We start from the raw sequence: 9,644 nt of genomic DNA, 5'->3' as shown, positions 1-9,644 counted from the left end.
TACTCGTCCTCGAGTTTGTGGATGTCATCCCTGTGACAATACTCTTCCTTGATCATATCCTTGAAATCTTCCCATGCAGCAGCATTAGCAGTCTCCAAACCAAGCATTTGAATTTGCGCTTTCCACCACGAAAGCGCGCTTCCCTCAAGGGTACCAGTGGCAAACTTTACCCAATTAGCTGGGGGACATTCGCAGACAGCAAAGACAGCTTCCACCTTCTCGATCCAGTGCAATAGCCCTATGGCACCCTCAGTGCCATTGAAAGGAAGAGGTTTGCAATCCATGAAGGTCTTGAAAGTACAAACACGTGGTTGCACAGGTGCATGCTGACCTGTGTGAAGAGTGAAGCGAAATGGGTTCAGAGGTGAAAAGACGATGTGGCGGTAGGATCTAAGCATCCTAAAACAACGAGCTTACCTCCAGGGTGAGCTGCGAAAGCTGCAGCCACCGTGTTGATCAGGTTAGTGAACTGAGCCTGAGTCATGTTGACGTTTCCTCGTCCGCGTCCACTCATTGTCTTCATAGCCAGAAAACATAGTATGAGTGTGATGTCGTAACATAGCGAGAATGAGATAGAAGAGGGGAGGCGTATCTATCTAATTAGGCAAACTAGTACGTATAGTAGAGCAGAAAGCATAAGACAAACAAGCAAGTAAACATGGGTCCGAGCTATGAGGTCAGATAAGTCGAGTCTTGCACTTGGAGTGTAGTGTCGTCACGAGTCACGGGTTATAGTCTGGTTTTTCTCAAAAAGATTTTCCCCTTTTTAAAACCAAGTTCACTATAACCAATGGCTCTGATACCAATCTGTCACACCCCCAAATTCCACCTGCGGAGTATCATCCGCTTGAGGGCGTGACTGACCAGGATCCAGCCACCAATTATACTGAGCATTGATTAATAGTAGAAATATTTGCTATCCAAAGTAGTTAGCAACATTGTAGTTTAAGTTCGATAATTAGTTTAAATAAAACAGCGGAAGCATAAACCAAATAGTTTTAAAGACAGTTCATAGTTCAAGATAATTAAAACCCAACACACGGGTTTTTGACGACCACTACACGTCCCCAAGCTGCGAGCTCCTGAGTCACTGGTTACCTGCAAAGCATGCAGTAAGGTGTCAACAATAATGTTGAGCGAGTTCACTAGTTGTCCAGTTTTAATTACCAAAAACTTGTTTCACCAGTTAATTTATCCGTTTATACATGCCATGGGGAGCTACCCCAAAAGTTAGCGACTAAACTGTTTTTCCAATACCGAACACTAGGTAACCGTTGCGTTTCCGCAGGATGCCCCGATGTCAATGTTCTATCATCATTGACGGATGCCTGAGTACATTAGTTCACAACCGATCCCATACACGGGCACGGTGTGAGGCTGGTAAAACCTAAATAGCGCTATCAACTAATAACCCGTTCGCCTGGCCCCGGCGACTAATCGGTATTATGTAGTAGGGACTTGAGTGATAGAGTTTCGTTTAGTGCCGTTTGTTGCAATCCGGATAAACAGTAATTAACTAAAGGTTCCCAATAACAGGGGAAGAAAAGTAAGTTGTATCCCTCATAAGGGGATAGTGTTGTTTTTAGTTCCGTTTCCCAAACCACCGGGAACGCATGCTTTAAGTTGTGAACTCACCTTGGGTTGCTCGGTAGATTAAATACCCGGTCAATCACGTTGGTCACCACGTCCTAGCATGGTTACCAAATATAGGTCAAGTTGGGGTACACGTAATCACGTATAGCAAACACGTATAGACACAATTAGCATGCATATATTCAAACAGTTGGGTTATTGGGCCTGCCCTAACATTTTCACAAACAAACAGTAACAGGAACACATGCAGCCCAGTCAACAGATAGCCCAACAAGTCGTGGCCCAATAACACGTAGGCAGCCCAGTCGAGACAAGGGTGGTCTCGACTCGAGAATACACGGTCTCGAGTCGTAACCGGGAGATCTCGAGGAATCACGTTTTGGTCTCGAGTGTGCTGCTTGCGAGTCGCAATCTCAGGAGTCTCGAGCCCAGTCTCGAGTCGAGATCATGTCGTCTCAAGTCGAGACTTAGTCGGTCTCGAGTCCCTGAAGCCCGTCTCGGTTCATCATGCTTTGGTCTCGAGTCGCAACCAAGGGTTCCGACTCACAACCATGATTACGTGCACAGAAATCTTCTAGAACCTGTCCATTTGTACTATCCAATAGAATTTCAATTTCATGAGATTTTGTACTAACCAATAGCATTTCCAGAAACATGTTTTGTTGTCTGATTTATAACAAAAATGGATCAAACAAGGCATCTTCAAATATTTATGTCAACATTCAAATAGTTCATCCTATATTCAAATAGTTCATCCTATATCCAAATAGTTCATCCTTCACAACCATGCATTTTTCGGACAAAAATCATAACACATAGACAAGATATCAAAGCAACATTTCCTTTCATTCTCTAGCATGAATCACATGTTCATTCAACTCATATATATTGCAAGGCATTTATTCATTTCTACATTTACAAGTCAAGCTAGTATGATAACCATCAACATCTTATGCATCAAAACCTCATTCATCACATAAGCATCATCTAGTAACAAGTAACCATTTTCTTTATCAAACAATCACTTTCAACATCAATAAACAACAATTTACCATGTAACTAGACCATAGAAACCAAAAGAGTCACTAACCGGAGAGATACTCTAAATGTGAAGGTATAGAGGGTCGATGAGTGAACTTTCGGATGATTCCAAGCTTGAGCCGAGGTCCTAGTGTTGTCACCGGTTGGTTCCGAGTAGGGGGAGGGGATGATATTGTTAGGGTTTAGGGTTTTAGTGAGAGAGGGAGAGAGTGAGTGAGGGAGAGTGTTTGCAAAAAATGGTAAAAGTTGTAAAGGTTGGTCACCCTCAAGGGTTTTATATCCGTCTCAAGTGGGTTAGGGGTTTCCGAATGGGCTTCTCGGTTGCATGGCCCAACCGGCCCTATTGTTACTGTTCACTCGAGACCGGGAGTGGTCTCGAGTCGGATCCTTGGGGTCTCGGCTCACTTGTAACACACACATACATATAATATACATACATACAACACATAATAACAGATAATTCATAGTTTTCATTTAATAATATACGTACACGCAATGTTACATCAAGAAAGTTGCCCGGGAAAACCCGAAGTGTCACACATCCGTTTAATAATAAGTTTCAAAATTAAAACCAACTTATATTATTTAGAGATGCAACCCTTAAAAGCATTAATATCATATTCTATTAATTTCATCTTCTACAAGATTAACAAAGCATGCAACATGATATCATATCTGTTCTATCTTTGTAACACAAGTGCACAAGCAGAACTACCCAAAAAAAAAAAACATTATCAAAAGAATTAAGATACCCAATTAACCAATTTTGATGATTACACATCTAACTTGTTCTTCACATAATCCGTGATGGTACAGCTTAAGCTCCAAACTTGGGGACTTTAGCAGTCGAAATACGTGTAAGAAAGTGTTCCGCTACAATCCTCCTCTGGATCTTCCCTGTCGCGGTTTTTGGAACTGAATCGGTGATGAACACCTTCTTAGGAACCTTAAAAGCCGCCAAATTCTTCTTGCAGAATCTCGACACCTCTTCCTCGTCAAGCCCCGACCCTTCTCTTGGTATCACTGCACAGTTTATCTGCAATTCGTTTCGTTTAGAAACATGTCTCATAATGTATTATATTTAATGCTAACACACAAGTCTAAAAACAACAACGTTAGATACCTTTAGCCAAAAATATCATTATAAAGTTGGTTTTTATTTATTTAAATTTGTAATAAAAATATATAAAATTGGGTGTGTGGTAGTACCTCTTCACCATATTTGTCATCGGGCACACCAAAACAAACAGCTTGAGCCACATCAGGGTGCGACAGAAGCACTGCATCCACCTCAATGGGTGATATCTTCTCCCCTATAAAAAATTTCATCACACGTCATCAACAAATAATATCAAGACACGTAACATGACACGTGTCACGTCCAGATTTACTAACTTAACTTCTGGATTCACAACAAACTCGATATTATTATTTTCCTTTTAAAAAGGAGTTTGTGACATTGTAAATATCGACATCCACAATTAGTAAAGTATTATATCACACGGCATTTTTTAGGCCGTTTGTTTCATTAGCTGTGGACCCCACATTCTCATAACACATGACTCATGAGATTGAAAGATTATGTGATTAACAAGTCATTCCAATACCATCAATCTTGTTTTGGTTATAAACGACAAATTATTAGTTATTCGTCATTTGTGACGAGTTTGGCCTATAATATTACTGTCACAAAAGCATATTCCTTTATAAAAGTTTAAAACATAAAAAATTAATCAAAAAATTAAGTAAGATCCTGTACAGATAAAATTAACCTAATATTATACAAAAATTGGATTAATTATTATTACTCTACGGTTTTGAATTAAAATAATTATATCTTGGTTGAATGTTTAGCATGTTAAATATATTTTTATCGTAACGCATAAAAAAATAAATGTACCTCCTCGGTTGATGAGCTCCTTGATCCGGCCCACAAGATGCAAATACCCATCAGAATCAAAATACCCGATATCACCCGTATGAAACCACCCAAACAAAAAGGCGGATTTATTCGCTTCCGGGTTATTCTTATACCCGCTTGTAACATTCGGGCCCCGAATACAAACCTCACCATTCGCCCCAGCTTTCTGTTCCACACCGTTTTCATCCAAAATCGCCATTTCCTGACCCACGGGTTTACCAACCGACCCGGGTACATGCGGCCCGTTTTCGGGTAACGGGTTTGATGCCATGAGATGAGTTGCTTCCGTCATGGCGTACGCTTCCAAAACCGGCGCGTTAAACGCCTCCTCGAGTCGAGCTAAAATACTCGGCGCAAGCGAGGCGCTGCAGCTCCGGATGAACCGGAGCTTCGGGTAATCCGATTCGGGTTTAGTTAAATGACGGTCTAGAATAATTTGATGGATGGTGGGGACAGCTGTGTACCACGTGGCATTGTATTTAATCATATCTGACCAAAACGACGTCGCGGAGAATCTACCGGCTGACGGTAGTGTCACAGCGGCTCCGGCGCCGAGTGAACTCAGTAACCCGGCGAGTAAGCCGTGAACGTGAAATAACGGGAGGACAATAACCGTCGAGTCCGACTCAGTGAGTTTATATACCGATTTAATATTGTTAACAGAGGATGCGAGATTTAACTGAGTTAAGGGAACGCCTTTAGGGCGGCTGGTGGTGCCGGAGGTGTGTAGGAAAAGTGCCACGTCGGACGGCTCGTTGACGATATTATTAACAGAGGAGTGATCGGAATCGGAAACGGTGGAGAGGTGAACACCTAAAGCGACGTCGTTTAACGTGGCGGTTACGTGACGGATTCCGATCTTCGATGCGGCGGTTTCGGCAGCTTCGTTTCCTTCTTTAGCGGTTAATAATAGTTTTGATTCGGAATCTGACAAGTAAAACTCGAATTCGTCGGTTGTGTAGGCTTGATTTAGTGGCGCTGCGGTGGCTCGTACTCGAATCACGGCCAGAAACATGATCACATACTGTAAAAATCATAATATTTGTTTCAATTTCAGATCACTTGATAAAATCAGGGCATAATAATATGAAATATGATTACGTACTGTAAATATCATAATATTTGAATCAATTTCAGATCCTTTGATAAAATCAGGGCATAATAATATGAATACAAGATTAATTGATGAAATTAGGGAATGATATTATGAATATATGATGACGTACAGTAGAAATTGTTAAATTTGGATTAGATTTAGATGAATTGATGAAATTAGGGCATGATAATATTAATATGTGACGTACCTCGACGGTGTTAGGGAAGGTGAGTGCAACGACGTCGTGTGGTTTAACACCGGCGGCAACAAGTGAGGCAGCAGCATGGTCGATTAACTGATTGAGACGAGAGTGTGTGATGTCGAACTTGCCGGAGACGGAAAGAGCACGGCGGTCGGGGAATATTCCGGCGATGTGTTTGAGTGATCCGGTTAAGGTGTCCATTTGAAGTTGAAAAGATGTTATTGTTGTTGGGTTTGAAAAGAAGAATGATATGATGTGAGAAATGAATGAGGGGTGAGTTGGAATATATAAGAAGGTGAGTCGGCGAGTTGACGGAGAAGGAACGCCGAGAGGGTGGTTCAGAGAAGGTGTTAATTGGGGAAGGTGTGCGACGTGGAAGATGACTTGTACAATTGTGTCACGTGTGGTAACCATGCATGTAACCCATACCGACTTTTGTGTATGTCTTTTTGTTAAGTTTATGTAACATTATCTCTATACTTAGAAAAGAGAACAACTTATTAACACATTTTTATTATCAAAATCACAAAACTTGGGTGTTTGGGATTGAAAGTAAGGAAAACCGTTGAGGGTTATGCGAGTTAAGTTGAGCCGAGTACTTCTTCTAGCTGATGGTTCGACTAGTATTACTCTTCTAAGATAAGATGTGTTTTACAGTGTCGTAGTTTCTTGTCATCGACTGTTATGCACCAACCATATCTTCTCACAAACTAAGTTTTTGAGCCAACGCCCTTGTGTTGCCTACTAGGCTGGAGGGTGTGGTATAAAGCCCCTAGTTGCTTTATCACGTCACATCAGCATCACATTAGTGGCATTTCAGATAGGAGGCTTTGAAGCCTTACCCTTTAACTTGCATCCAATAGTTTAAAGCCTCTTTAAAGCCCTCTATTAAATAAAATACAAAAAAAAATACTAAAGAGAAAAAGTTTTGATTGGTTGAAAAGAATGGTCCCACCTGCTTTTCCCTTTAACGCTTTGTTATTGGGCTGGCGGAGCAATTTGGCGCACAGAGGATGGGGTGGGGGCGCTAAAGGACGCTAACAAAGTTGATGTGGCCAAATACGGTATACTACACCCCCTGGCTTTACATGATGTTAGTTGCCATCTCTTCACCTTTTTACTTCACTCACTCTGCTAGTTTCAGTCGTTATTCAACCATTTATGTGTTTTGCTCTATGTGAAACATGCTATTTCTTCTATTAAATTTAGACCTTGATCATTATTAAAATTAAAATACTAGTTTAAACAGATGAATTAGACAGTGTAATATAATAGTTTCACAGCATATCGTGTCAATTAAAAAAGAAGCTTTTATTTTTTATGTTCTGTGTCGGTAATTATTATTATTATTATTATTATTATTATTATTATTATTATTATTATTATTATTATTATTATTATTATTATTGTTTTGTCATTTATTTTCAAATTAGAAACAACGTATTTGTAATGGTCCAACTTGACTGACACGTCTATTAATAAAATAATATTGACAATGTTTTCAAACCGTTAATTTTGTCAATTATTTTAAGAAGAAAAATAAGATTTCCCTTCTCGGTCTCTCGATGACTCTTCGCTGAAGCCAAGTTGCAGTTGTAACCCCACACCTGATTCGCTTTCCAAATGCGCAGGTCTTATTGACCCTTCATTGCCAGCACAAATAAATAAAATATATACTATTTATAGATAGGCTTATTGTTAACTATTAATTATTAATTACTAACATAAAGAAATCAACTAAATTTTTCATTCTCTCCTCGGTTAAACCACTCACCCAATTTATTTGTATTAGGGTAACTGGAGAACAATCCAAAGTACCCAATTTGAATTGTTATAGCTCACTTTTACTCATTTTCTTAAAAAATACCCATATCATCTAGGATGGTGTTGAAGAAGAACCCATTCACTTTACCCTTTTGACCTCACTTTTCACAAACTCGTATGTCAGGTAGTACTCATTGATATTGGCGAACCTTAAGATTTCTATCCAGGGTACGTAAGCCATCAGACCTAAAAATTTCTATAAACCGGGGGGTCTAAAACGTATATACCAAAAAATTTATATACGAAAATTACATACTCTCTACTACTGAGTGAAAAGTTCGGGGGGTCGGCCGCCCCCTCCCACCCCTTAAAAGCTTCGCCCTTGCTCATTGAAATTACAAACAAATTCACAAACCGATCAAGCTGATCAATGAAACCGACAGTGCCCTGAGTACCCTTAGATCCTTTTAACTTGTTTAAAGTAGTACAACTCTAAGTTGAAACCACATTAAGTGTAGGGTATTAGTACGATTATTATAAATGATTGGTTAGTGGTGATCGTACACTACAAGATCGAGGTCAAACGTCTTCACATGTTATAGAAAAGTTGATTTTAATGATCTCAACTTTTACCCATTGGTCGAGATTAATCTCAACTCAGAAAATGTTTAATGATAGTCTCAACTTTGAACATGTTTTTCTACAACGATCACATACTAAGTAAAGGTTAACTTAGTTTTTGTTGACCTGGACTGCATATGTGGCAAAAATGTCAAAGGTTTGATGACGTGGACTGCTTAGTAGCAAATAAGTCAAAGTTTTGATAACTTGGACTGCTTATTTGGTAAAGTTTTAATGATGTAAACTGCTTATGTGACAATACACATCAGCAAAAATTAACTTAGTTAATTTTCATTTAGTACGAGATTGCTGAAGGAAAATATGTTTAAGGTTGTGACTGTTAGTAAACATTTCTTGAGTGAAGACTAATCTCGGGCAATAAATCAAAGTTGAGATTATTAAAATTCAATTTTTTTAAATAAAGTATATTATTTTGAATGGTGACTCCTACACGATTTAAATAAATAAAGATAGATAGTTAAGTGAATAACTTCATCAATGTTTCATTGGTTGAAGTTTCTTTATTTATTCCTTTTTTTTTCTCTAAGATGATTTCTACAATATATCTAACGAGGTTTTAGGATCTGTGCGTTGCGACAAGACCGTCAACCAGAACAAACGTAAAAGTGTTGAATCATGCATAGTTGTATACACGTTGTAAGGTGTTAAATCACCAACTTTAGACGAAACAGTAAAACTTTATTGTATAAAAAAATAAATAGCGCGTGTCACAACTAATAATATCTATACTATATTATAATAGAGGAGGGAATGATTCCCAAAAGTTAAGAACTTCTTCCCCCCTTATTTATAAATAGACCACTAAAATGAGGGTAAAGTGGTCTTTTAAACCATAATTATTTTTTAGTCCCTCAATCTATTACATTTAAATCCTTGACATTTAACATAATTATGGATAATTAGTTACACTTCCCCCCCCCCCTCGTTAATTCTTTAACGTATTCCTGCGATATCTTACAACCTGTAATGTTTTAAAAAAATCCGAAGGTACCATGACGATCGGCGCATTTTTTAAACGTTTCGATAGTAAATGTTAAGCATGTGCGTTCATTTGGTTCAACTGGTGGTCTATAATGACATAAGTTTAGATCTTTTATTAGCATGTTAAGTTTATGTTTGTTTTTAATTGTCATGTAGGTCAAAGGGTTCGATATGAATGCTCTTCACATCTCAACATTCAGGTGAACCAAGCACAGAAACAGAGACGGCATACGTATCGTGTCATGGAATCATCAATCGTGAGTAAAACAAACAAGGGTTGGGTAGATTGGATAACAATTTCAATGGGTTCGGGTCAAAATGATAATATGTTTGTTTTGAATGAGTAATGAATACCTTTGTTTTTGTGCAAATAAATATATACCATTTAATATTTCTTTCTTGTT

At 38.7% G+C, this 9,644-nt stretch overlaps 1 protein-coding gene across 1 annotated transcript; it reads right to left on the bottom strand.

The window, feature by feature from the left end:
• Positions 1-3,199: 3,199 nt before the first annotated feature.
• On the bottom strand, positions 3,200-6,292 carry LOC110878217 (oxalate--CoA ligase). The gene is made up of 4 exons (XM_022126487.2): positions 5,860-6,292; positions 4,535-5,579; positions 3,844-3,947; positions 3,200-3,670 (listed from the first exon to the last, which is right to left on the bottom strand). Exons 1-4 carry the CDS (start codon positions 6,265-6,267, stop codon positions 3,452-3,454), a joined length of 1,776 nt encoding a protein of 591 aa, XP_021982179.2. The 5' UTR covers positions 6,268-6,292; the 3' UTR covers positions 3,200-3,451.
• Positions 6,293-9,644: the final 3,352 nt, after the last annotated feature.

The sequence above is a fragment of the Helianthus annuus genome, chromosome 9 (assembly GCF_002127325.2).
Source record: "Helianthus annuus cultivar XRQ/B chromosome 9, HanXRQr2.0-SUNRISE, whole genome shotgun sequence".
Lineage (NCBI taxonomy): Eukaryota > Viridiplantae > Streptophyta > Magnoliopsida > Asterales > Asteraceae > Helianthus > Helianthus annuus.
The sequence above is the reverse complement of the archived record's forward strand: the minus strand, read 5'-3'. Positions and strand labels throughout refer to the sequence as shown.